General features: G+C 39.9%; 1 protein-coding gene across 1 annotated transcript; it reads right to left on the bottom strand.

Annotated features, from left to right (window-relative positions):
- Positions 1-9557: 9557 nt before the first annotated feature.
- Positions 9558-12632, bottom strand: DUSP1 (dual specificity phosphatase 1). The gene is made up of 4 exons (XM_039352139.1): positions 11973-12632; positions 11526-11674; positions 11099-11318; positions 9558-10637 (listed from the first exon to the last, which is right to left on the bottom strand). The coding sequence occupies exons 1-4, from the start codon at positions 12340-12342 to the stop codon at positions 10267-10269; spliced, it is 1110 nt and encodes a 369-aa protein (XP_039208073.1). The 5' UTR covers positions 12343-12632; the 3' UTR covers positions 9558-10266.
- Between the last annotated feature and the right edge of the window lie 61 nt (positions 12633-12693).

Here is a 12693-nt window from a genome sequence, read left to right as displayed (position 1 = left end):
CTCTTGGTCTCTTTTATGTGTAGCTAATAAACACAAGTAATAATAACACAATAATATATTAAAAATAAAATAATATTAACTACTACTTGATAAGATAGAAAAATGTGGGGTAGACAGAATCACCACCAGATGGATCCGTAGCTGGCTGACCGGCCGTACTCAGTGAGTGGTCCTCAATGGAACTGCATCTATATGGAGGGAAGTGTGTAGTGGGGTGTCCCAGGGCTCTGTTCTGGGCCCAGTACTCTTCAACATCTTCATCAACGATTTGGATGAAGGGATAGATGGAGAACTCATCAAATTTGCAGACGACACCAAGCTGGCAGGAATAGCCAACACTCTAGAAGACAGGCTTAAGATACAGAAGGATCTGGACAGACTTGAACACTGGGCACTAACTAACAAAATGAAATTCAATGTTGAAAAAAGCAAGGTTCTACATTTAGGCAAGAAAAACCAAATGCACAAGTACAGCATAGGTGGCACCATGCTCAATAGTAGTAACTGTGAGGGGGGGGGACATGATAGCAGTATTCCAATATCTCAGGGGCTGCCATAAAGAAGAGGGAATTAAGCTATTTTCCAAAGCACCTGAGGGCAGGAAAAGAAGCATGGAAGAAGCAACTTAATCAAGGAGAGAAGCAACCTAGAACTAAGGAGAAACTTCCTGACAGTGAGAACAATTAATCAGTGGAACAGCCTGCCTCCAGAAGCAGTAAATGCTCCAACACTGGAAGTTTTTAAGAAGAGACTGGACAGCCATTTGTCCGAAATGGTGTAGGGTTTCCTGCCTGAGCAGGGGATTGGACTAGATGACCTCCAAGGTCCCTTCCAACTTTACTACTATTACTATTACATGACTATTACTATTACTAAAAACCAGGTTCACACATTATATTAAATTACAGTTGTGCTAAGCAGGGTTTGCTAAAATATATATATATAATTAGCTCTGTTTGCACTTAGTGCTTGTCTGGCTCAAGCCAAGAGATGACACAGTGAGATCCAATCCATTCCTTCCCTAGGAATCTCCAGTTTAATGAACTGTAACTTTGCAGTCCTTGAGGCTCCCTGAGCTTGGTTGCTTTCTTGCAGATATTTCATTACCCAAATTAGATAATATCATCAGTGCTAGTCCTGATGATGTTACCTAGTATGGATAATGAAACATCTGCAAGAAAACAAGCTCAGAGTCCTGGACGTTCACAGGTTTACTTCAAAATGTGGCAAGCCAACTCCTATTGCATTGATAAGCCCTCTTGCTCCAGGAATCCTTTCAACCCTGAGCTACAAATATCCTCCTTTATGGATACTTCCAGGATTGAGGCTAGAGTAAATCTGGTTTCCCACCTTATTCCAACATCTTCCTCATTGCAGCATGCAAGCACCAAACAGAATGCCCCTATAAGACAAATCCATGGTCCACAATTTATTTAATTGCAGCTCTGCAAAGTATTGTGTTTGGGGTAAGAATACTAAGACTGCACTCTTTAATAGGATAATTGCTATTCTAGGAAAGGTCATGAAGTAATATATCTGGTAGTATGTAAACTCTCCCAAACCAAAACACTAAGAAAGACCAGCGCATGAAAAGTAAAGTTTTAAGCCTTCTGGGACTATTTTAAACAGGTTCTCACAAAGGCCAATTCTGCTTTAGGTGAAGTGTGTAGACTGTCCCCAAGGGGGATAGTTGAGAGAAAGTATTGGTGGATGATGGTATATGGCAGGGGTGTGTCAAACTCCCACCATGTCGCGACGTATCACGACTTTTTTGCCATTGCTGGCAAAGGGGTGGGCACAGTTTCTCTATGATGCATCCGGCCCATGAGCTGGCAGTTTGATACCTCTGGTATATGGGCTTAACAACTAACTCTCAATTCCCTCCCCTATTATCCTAGCACTTTCTAGTATTGTACTGAAAAAAGGCTTGAGTTAATCAAGGAGAGAAGCAACTAATCAAGGAGAGAAGCAACCTAGAACTAAGAAGAAATTCCCTGACAGAACAATTAATCAGTGGAACCACTTGCCTCAAGAAGTTGCAAATGCTCCAATGCTGGAAGTTTTTAAGAAGAAATTGGACAACCATTTGTCTGAAATGGTATAGGGTTTCCTGCCTGAGCAGGAGGTTGGACTAGAAGACCTCCAAGGTCCCTTCCAACTCTGTTATTCTATTCTATTCTATTCTATTCTATTCTATTCTATTCTATTCTATTCTATTCTATTCTGTATGTGGATTGGGAACATGACATTTTATCTTTTCCTTCAGTTAGCAAAATGTCTGCTTCTTACCTGTGCTGCAAAATTCATTGGTATTCTGTTAACAACCAGTCAGGTTATGCACAATAATGTTCAAGCTGATTAAACTGAAATGTAAGGGAGAGGACTAACCCAGTTTACATCTAAGCAGCTTTTGAAGCATGATGCTTCTTTGGATGGAAAAATAGTTCTTAAAAAAAAGGAAAAAGGAAAAACTAATCATAGTGGATACAAACCCAGGGTCAATGAACATGAAATGTCTGTAAGGTGGCAGCTGATTTAAATTGCTTTTAATACTTTAAAAAAGAAAAAGCTATGTTCACACAATACACTGATCCAAAATATTAGTGGGTGAACCCAGCCAAAAAGTTGGTGCCCTAAGGATTAACATATTTTTTAATACTGGCTCTTTTTAATTTTATGAAGTTTGTTTCCTATGAATATACATATTATTTCCTTAATTGGAAGCTTTGGAAATTTATTTCAAACAGAAAAAACTGGCTCTTTCAAATTGCACTGGGTGTCTACTAATTGATAATAGCACTTATTACATATAATGACCTCAAATCTGTGACAATGTAATGCATCTGTAATGCAATTTATTTCTAAGTGAAAATACTGTTCACAGTTACTAGAAATAAATCTCATCATTCTCTGTGGAGCTTTCTCCTGGGACAATTTATGTCCCTGCCTTGCAAATTCTTAAGATATTCTAATCTCTTTGTTGGTTGCTGCAACAGATAATCCTCTAGAAGTGGCTAATTAATCAAAAGGAGTTGCTGTTGAAAAATGATGCAAAGCTGTTGAATGGTGTGTACACTCCAGACAGAGCAGGTCAATTGCCTACGATATCCACTTCCATTATTTTTTTTCCTTTTTGGAGAAACCCATCAATTCTTATATTCTTGTTTATCAGAAAGTACAGACAAGCTTAGAAAGTCAGGAGAATCCATTAGGAAATCAGTTGACTATTTTTTTCCCTATGGATATTTTATTTTTTAAACATATTTCCAGAGTGGTAGGAATGTTAGCTGAGTTCAGTCATCACTCAAAGCCATAAGCCAAAGTTTATAAACTTCAACATGGGTTTGCACAACATGTTTACCCAAAAAACCTAAAATATGGCTTAGCACTAGAAAGACAGTAATAATCTTTATATAGGGGTTGACATAATTTGACTCTGGGCATTGATCCCATAAAATAAAGTATCGCCAGATTTTTAGTAGAGACAGAAGCTGGAATGAAGGCAGATCCTTCCAATGTAATTTAGTGAACAGAATGCTGGACTGGAGTTGGATGGAGATTAGTTCAGATCCCCATGGAGCAGAGTGATTAATTTTGGACCAGTCACATTTTCACAGCCTATTTAACAGACTGTGATTGGGAGAACAAATGAGGGGAACAATTTCTCTAAGGAATTCAAGGTTTAGAATAATACAAAATAACATAGTTTGGAAGGGACTTGAAGGTCTTCTAGTCCAACCCCCTGCTCAGGCAGGAAACTCTATACCATTTCAGACAAATGGCTGTCCAGTCTCTTCTTTAAAACTTCCAGTGTTGGAGCATTCACCGCTTCTGGAGGCAGGTTATTCCACTGGTTAATTGTTCTAACTGGCAGGAATTTTCTTCTTAGTTCTAGGTTGCTTCTATCCTTGATTAGTTTCCATCCGTTGTTTCTTGTCCTGCCTTCAGGCGCCTTGGAGAATAGCTTGACTCCCTCTTCTTTGTGACAACCCCCTGAGATATTGGAACACTATCATGTCACCCCTAGTCCTTCTTTTCATTACTTTAACTTTCATAGAGAAGAAGCAAGATATTCATGGAAGAAATAAATGTGTCATGATCTATATCCTTTTCTCCAACTACATCAAACCCATTACATGTTTCTAATCTTAAACAAATCTAATGCAAGCTATTTTATTATTAGTGATTTGCAATGTAAAGCTATTACGTAGATCTAGGCTGCCAAATCTATTTGATAGCTAGATGGCAGCAAGGGGATACAGAAATTTTTATCTGCTACCATTTAGCTGTCATCTCAGTTTATTTCTTTATAAGACTTATAGGGCTGACTTCCTTATATAAAATAACCAAGGGCAGCCCCATGGACAGCGTAGTGCAGTAATCCACCCAGCATCAGGGCATGAATAACTGTGAACAAGTTCTCCTGTTCAAGGAATGACCACAACTGGCATGTAAAATGAATCAGTGCAAAGCTCCCCTAGTCTTTACTGCCACCTGCTTCTTCAGAAGAAGCCACAAATCCAGGGGAGTGTTATTCCACTGAGAGTTAACAATGATACCAGATATGGGGGAAGGGGGATCAAAATCCCAAATCCACTCTGTCTGGCTAAGGTAAGTCAGAGCTGGTTCCTCCCCAATCTGTTTCTCACAGCCTTCAGATGCAGGGTGAGTCCCTGAATGGTACTGCCTAACCAGCCAGGAAAATAAATATAAAACTGAGCGTTGTCTGTTTACTAATAATACTGCACCCTGTGCCACTGAATAACCTTGTCCTGGTAATCCTACTGTTTACTAATAATACTGCACCCTGTGCCGCTGAATAACATTGTCCTGATAACCCAGCTATAATGAAATAAGGGAGGAGGAGGCTGCTTGTGTTAATTTTTAGTGATCATGTAGATAGATTTTCTCTAAGATATTCTGTGCCTAACCTGGTCCTTCCAATGGAATACCCATTGCCTTTGTAGTGGGGTTCATCCAACTTGCTGTTAATTGTACTCTTCTTCTTTTCCTTTCCACCTTTCCCAGAATTACAGACTTCTCAAGAGAGATGGGGTTTTGCATGAGGTATCCAAAACATGATTATTTGAATCTGAACATTTGTGCTTCAAGTGAGAATTCTGGATTAATTTGTTCTAAAGTCCATTCGTTTATTTTCACGGGTACCTGTGGTATTCTCAGGACTCCTCTCCAGCACCAATGTTCAAAATCATTAATACACTAATGGGAGAAAAAGTAGCTTGGTTTATTCTATTATGATTTCCTTAGTAAGAGCTAAGTTTAATGATGGGCTGGAGGTACCAAATAAATGGCTCAAGCTTGTGAAGAGGTGTCATTCATTGATTTGTATTTGTGTACTTAATGGTTGGGATGTAATTTTGTTTCAACCAATGAAACAAATTTGTGGGCAAATTTAGATACTTCACACATGGGCATCAACAAACAAATATGTACACAATGTCACAATGCAGAAAGTTAAAGAAAGGCATTGCAATATTGTGAATTCTTATCAAATGCTCTTCCTTCTCCCCACATCATTATGCAGGGGCATATATGTGAGTAAATGCACACAGTGGGATTCATATATTAGATGTACATTTGCATACTAAGATTCCTGGCTAAGGATTCCAGTGTGCTTGTTTTCAAGAACTTCTTACTGTGTATTAAAAATTTGCCTGCTCATATACATTCAAATGGCATTTTTTCCCCTCCTAATCCCTCCCATATGTTAAAAAAAACCAAACCACACTGTTTATTGCTAAGCTTATATGTGTTTGCAGCACTGCGTGGCAACCAGCTCATCCTGAAGCAAGTTCCTGCCAACACCAAGAGAACCCTTTTCACCCTTTCATGACAAACTGTTTTATCAGCAACAGGAAATGATGTTATTGCCTTCCGCACAAAGAGGGAAACTCCTAGTTGTTTCCATGGGGATATAGGCAACTGTGTAATTACAGTTATACACACATTGGCTGATGGATAAATTGGGGAAATAATAAATAAACCATTATAAAAAAAGCTTTTGGATCACAATCCGAAAGATTTAACATAAAAAGGCTTTACATAAATGCTAGATGATGCAATACATTTTAATAATCAAGAGTGTTCTAATATAAGAAGCAGAGCAAGCACTTACAATTGCGTGTAAGCCTGTATGTATACCATTTCCTTTTGAAAGGTTAGGGGCACTGAGAGCCAGGAAAAAAAAAAAAAGCTGCTGAAAATAACCTTGGCTTCCTTATCTGTGATAAATCACCAAACACAAATAGCTGCAAAATCTTTTTGAAAATAACTGTTTTTCCTTATGCTTCCAGAACACAATTTGCAACCAGCTGGAATGAGTTCAGTCAGGACTATTACACTATGTCCCAAATTATACTTCTGTGTGCCCATCATCCAGTACTGGCTTAGATCGAAAACTTGCTTTGACTGCCAAGTAAGAAATGAATTGTTCTGCAAAATGATAAAACAATTCTTTTTCCTACCCTTTGCTGAATGAAATCTCTTTGGAAATTCCATTAAACAGATCTGTATGAGCTTTCTTTAATCAGACAAATTGTGGTGGATGCCAAGATGTATTTTTCCATTGACTGCGCTCAGTTTAAAGGTAGAATCACTTTGCCCGGCACCGTACCAAAACAGAAGACGCTGTTACATAAGAAACATGAGGGAGTGGAGTGATGAAAGGAGGATAGAATTCATTCCTGCTCTTTTTAAAACTTATTTGCTTAACTTTGTGAACTAATATTTCAAATCCACTTTGCGAACTAATATTTCAAAGCAGCTTGCATTAAGAAGAAGACTTGAAACATATAGTAATAAAACAGAAAGGTAAGAGCAACAATAAAGTCTTCTGGGAGGAAAATATTTTCAAACAACAAAGGAAGACAGAGGGCTTCCCAGAGACGAAATTCTCTCAATGTGGTTCCACATCTAAGAAGGTCCTGACCTTAATGCCCAGGGATCAGGCCTTTGCTAAGTAAAGACCACAGAACCCAATCTAGTTGAATTGTATGTGTTCTGAACTATGATCAAGGCATCTTCCAATACTCTGAATTCACATATTGTGCTAAGTATTATTGTGGGTTGGTTTTGGTTTAATGTATTGTGTAAACCTAGTCCTAAACCATACTTTACTTGTATTTTAGTGTAATGTACTGTATACAGTATATAGTATAATGACTTTGTCAGTTAAACATAACTAAATCACCCACAGTCTATAACAGTTATAGGAATGTTAACACAGTGAAAGTAATTATGGTTATCTACCTTCTTTACAGTTATGATCAGAAGACATCCTTAATCATATTTTTCTCAATTAACAAAACTTTCTGATACGTGATGCTGAACTGTCAACTAACCAGGTGGACTGGCTTCACACAATACACTAAACTAAAATATTGATTAGTTTAAGGCTCAGTGTATTTATTCTGAATAGAATATCTGATGTTATGTTTCAATGTGATTTATTTTTACAATCAGAGAGTGTCACTGATTGAGACTTAGATCAAATTCATTCAATTTATGGCTGTGTGGGAATTTGGAATTCTGAAATTCCTGAATCTATAATGTCAGAGACTTTTGTTTATTTTTATTAACATGTCTTTGTATGGCTTTAAATGCATGTTGGGTGAAGAAATAACACCTAATGTTAACTTTTTCACTCTATACAGTTCAAGATATTTACAGACAAAACTTTCTAAAGGAAAAATCAGATGAACACAGGACTATGATGGCAATTGTGATACCTCCCCTCCAATGTAAAAGTACAGATTTGATCAATGCTCATATTTCTTCTTAGATATCAGAGCATGATTTTATAGCAAATCAAGTAACTCTGAGATCCTGTCATCTAGTCCAGCGATGGAGGGTCCATACAGACCACGTCTGAACTCTTCAGTCACTCTACCTTGTTCAAAGAAAGTTTCAAAGGACTCTATTAGCATCTTCCATTTGCAACCCTCCAATATTTCCTGTATTTTTCATATTCTTTTTTTACTGAATAGCATCCATTAAAGAAGAAAAAGCAGGTAGTTGTGAAATTCCTACCGATTAGATGCCAGTCCTGGATTCACACATCATCCTAAATTGGAGTGTATGTTAATAACTGCTTGCTGAATCAATCAGAATATGTGGGCTCACAACATACAAAACCAAAAATAAATTAATCATCTCATACTTTTTCTGTAAAAAAATATATTATGTAAATGCACCTGCCCACTGGAATTAACCAGGTTTTGCATATGTGGTTCAGTAGCTTCAATTTGTGATGGGTTCATACAACTTGCTAAATCACAAGGAAATCACAAAATGTTATATGATTTAGTCTTCTGTAAACCCATTCAGTATGGTTTTAAATCATGATTTGTGACTTAGCATCATGTGGGAGTCTAGACCTCTGAAGTTGAGAAATAAACCATTGCTAAATAAACCATGGCTTAACATGCCGTGTGAATAAAATATTGCAGAGAAGAAATGTTAATGCTGGTCCACAAAACCTATCTGAGATCATTCATGAAATGTTAAAACTCTCTTTCCAGCTCATTTATAAAATGAAAACAATAATCAACTTACTTCCAATGTCTGAGTGAGATTAAGAAGAAATTGGTCAACCAAATCAACTTCCATCCCTGAGGCATCTGATAGAAGAGTCACAGAAAGCATCACTCAGTCAGCAACAGGACTGCAATAGCAGCACATTTTGAGGTGAACAGCAGTGTCAGCTGGAAATGACTCTGAATTCTTATGGAGAAAAAAAAATCTTCAAAATAAAAATGGGTTGCTTCAAGCATGATCTGTAAAAATAGTACATTTAATAAATTGTTTTGCCCATGTCTATTTCCATGGCCCAATACTCAGACAGGCCTTTATCCCCTTTTTTTTCTTTTTCAGAGAATTGTAACTTCTGGAAAAAAAAGGTGTGTGTGTGGGGGGGGAGGAAGTTATTATAATATGGCCCAGTCTTTAAAAGGATTTTAATGGAAATTGTATGCTGCATTTTGGAACTTTCCTAATGATTTGTCTCTGGCAGTAAGCAAGAGTTCATTAGAAATGGTAACCATTAAACCAGGGAGATACACATATTATACGCTGAACTCTACCTCCCATCCTTACTTAGATAACTGAAAGATGATAGGAGCTGCAGTCGAAGCAATGGAATGCTTTTCATCAAATAGTCATAGATATTTTCATATGATTAATGTTGGCCATGTTAATAATGTAGGTCATCTTAATAGTGGCACTGGATCTCTTTTCCTCCTTCTCATCTGGATGATCCACACAATCAGATCTGACAACACTAATCATCTGGCTGACATCCACTGCTTAGAAGAACTAATTATGTGTTTTTCTTTCCTTTGCTGAGTACAAGATCCCATTTCTCATCTTTTCTGAATGGGAAGGCAGGAGTGTTTTTAGGGGCAACATAGATTTCCAGGGTTCTGTCATGATTGTGGGAAGGAGCAACTTGATAAGAGTCCATCAGCTAGCAAGCCAGAAATGTCTGCTTTCTGATCTTGTCATTACTAAGAAAGAAAGGGGGGGAAACATTTAAAGGATTTTTTTTAGTAGAAATGTCATAATTTATTTGGTTTGTATAAAAGGCATAATTATTACAAAACCTGTCTTCTTTTGTAAGAAGAAAATATATTATTTCACATCATAAATAAATTCAGCAAGCATACAACCGCTAGCAACCAAAAAACCCTCACAACACTTCTTTGTGCTTTCCATGTCAGTGCTTTGGAAACAGTTTTAAGATGTTTTTGTAGGATTACAGTACCAAAAAAACCCACCTGAGGTATTTTGTTTCTTTAAAAAAAAAAAAGACAAGAAAATGAAAATTCAGACTTGAAGACGAACACTCATTGCAATTACACGAGAAAAAATAAATAAATACAAAGATGTTCTTGTACAAGGGGACAGCATACCGAGAGAATGAGAATTCTGTTGGATTTGCTACTGAAACAGCAAAGGGAAAAAGACAGTAATGGGAATTTTTCAGGAGTAGGAAGCAAAGTCCTTTGTGCTTTGTCTACTTTGTGGGCATCCAAACATTGGTCAAAAATGCCTCTCTGTCAAGATCATCTATCAGAAAGAACCTCGCTTTCTGGAGTCAGAAATGTTGATCTGCTGGTGATTCTGTATTGCTTTGTAGATGTAACAAGAGGAGCCCCATATAAACTAATAGATCTCCTCCTAAAGTTATTGCACTTTTCAGGTAACAAAATGTCAAGTCTTTGTACAGAGTCAGTTGGCACCTGCCTTTCAACAGCTTGGAGATGTGGTGATGGGGCTCTGAAGATAGTTAAGTGCATTGGAAGCAGGATGAACAGGGATGGAAACAGGGAAATTGAAGACAGTTGTAGTGGATGTTCCTCTGTCCAGTGCAGACATAGCTGGGCTTCCAGCCTCTGCTGAGCAATTAGGAGCAAGGACTTGGGACTCAAACTGCAACAGCTGGCCCATGAAGCTAAAGTTAGGGGAGATGATGCTTCTTCTCTGTTTCACAAACTCAAAGGCTTCATCCAGTTTGACTTGGTTGGTCCTCATAAGATAAGCAAGACAAATGGTTGCGGAGCGGGAGATTCCAGCTTGGCAGTGGACAAATACTCGTCCGCCATTGTTTTTGATGGAGTCTGAAACAATGAAGAAAACATAAAGCTTAGCACATCTTTTTCCAAGATGCTTTGGCCTGAAGGGAGAATCTTTCCTAGGAAGGGAGACAGCAATGATAGGTTGGGGATGCATTGTCTGAACATGCAAGTAATTTATTCTAATTGGCCACTTAATTTTTGCTGAAAAGGCTACCTTGAAAATGCTGTCAGCGTGAGAAGGGATCAGATTACTAGCGACTCTTTACAACACTCTCATCACTGAATTCAGTGACGTCACGCATGAAACTCTCAATGTTCTTTGCATGTACAGAACTATTGTCCAAAGAAACTCAAAGCATCAGCAGAAGTAAAGATATATTTTAATTTTTGCTGTCTTAATCCTCCCTAGATATCTACCAAAGAAGACTCCTAAAAAACTGGCACGCGGGACATTATAAATTTGGAATCCAAATGGGACAGCTGCAGAAAGAAAAAGCATTTACCTATGAAGTCAATAGCTTCATTAAACCAGCAACTGATGTCAGCTTTGTGGTTGTCTTCCACAGGGATGCTTTTGTACTGATAATGCCCTTCAAAATGGTTAGGGCAGTTTGCAGAGACATTGATCAAGGCGGTGATCCCCAAAGTATCCAACATGTCTTTTCTGGAAGCATGATAGGCGCTGCCTAAATACAGGAAAGGTAGGATTTCCACTGGACCACCCTGAAAGAGAGAAGAACAGGATCTGTTAAGCCCCAGTTAAAAATTGCCACTATTCCATAATGATTGTTCTCATCATTACGTGCCCTTGTCAAATACAAAACTGAAACAACTTTTACATGGGCCAATGTAACTACTCCACCTACCACCAATACACCCACACCCACACCTCTATGGCCACCTAGCCTCCTTTGAAGGATGTCAACTGACCTGATCATAGAGAGGAGTTCCACAGGAGCTGCAGCTGGAATCGGCACTGCCAGGGGCAACGGTGGTGTTGAGCGGCAAAGTGAGGCCTTTAGGGGCCGAGGGCTTGGTGCACAGCTCAGGGAAGGTGGAAGAGAAGGCTTCGTAACCTCCTGGAAGAAAATAAAAAGAGAAAACCGGGCTGTTAATATATTTGGAGAAACAAAGCCGGTTCCTGGGGCAGGCTTCAGAAGACGGGAATGTGGTGGCAGTGACCAAGTAGTCCCTCCGGAGTCGGGCGTCCAAAGAGGGAGCCGCTGTTAAGTCACAGCTTATCAGCCGTTCTTCTGAAAACTATGGCTTTCCTTTAACTCCAAATTCCATTCGGGTTAGTTCCCCCTCTGTAAACCCGAGGGTCGGGGCCGGGGGAACCCAGAGAGAAGGCGATCTGACTCCGGAGCGAAAACTCACCCTTGAGGAAGCAGATACGGGCGTCCCGGGCTTCCCTGCAGAGGGTGTTAAGAGCCAGCTGGAGAGTGCTGTCCCGTTTGGGCGCCTGGAGATCGGCGCTGCGCTCATCCAGCAGCACCACGGCGCTGTAGAGGCGCTTGTGCAGGCGGGCGCGGGCTTCCTCGTTGGGGAGAATGTGCTCCAAGCCCACGGCGCCCTTCGCCCTCCGCCGCACGATGGTGCTGAGGCGGACATTGCAAGAGCCTCGGACGTGCGAGGAGTTGAAGGCGAAAAAGGATCGGCAGTCCAGCACCAGGCATTGTAAGCCGCGGTCTTGGAGCAGGTCGCGCAGCGTCTCGCAATCCAGGGCGCACACTTGCATGTTGACCATCGCTCGAGTCAGGGCGGACAGCGCGGAAGGGCAAAAGACCCCCTTTGTCCTTTCGGTCTCCCTCCTCGGCGCCTTTTTTAACACTCCTCCGCTTGGCTGGGTTTCTTGGCAAAGCAGCCTGGGATGATTTATTCCGTTCGGGTAATTTCTGTATTTCCCCCTCCCCAATGAGCTGGATCTGAGCCGGGAGGTGAAGCTTTTTTTATCCGGTCTTCGCTGGTCTGATTCGCGCGCTGGTAGCTGGTTGGCGCGTTTTGCTGGCTGAAGTGCTGCTGTTCTGAGGAAGCTTGCTTGCTGTTTGCTTGCTCAGCCGACCGGCGTGGCTTTTATAGGATGGGTGAGGCGCTTCTT

Source organism: Crotalus tigris, unplaced genomic scaffold (genome assembly GCF_016545835.1).
Source record: "Crotalus tigris isolate CLP2741 ecotype Arizona unplaced genomic scaffold, ASM1654583v1 scf7180000017568.12009008, whole genome shotgun sequence".
NCBI classification, from domain to species: Eukaryota; Metazoa; Chordata; class Lepidosauria; order Squamata; family Viperidae; genus Crotalus; species Crotalus tigris.
The sequence above is the reverse complement of the archived record's forward strand: the minus strand, read 5'-3'. Positions and strand labels throughout refer to the sequence as shown.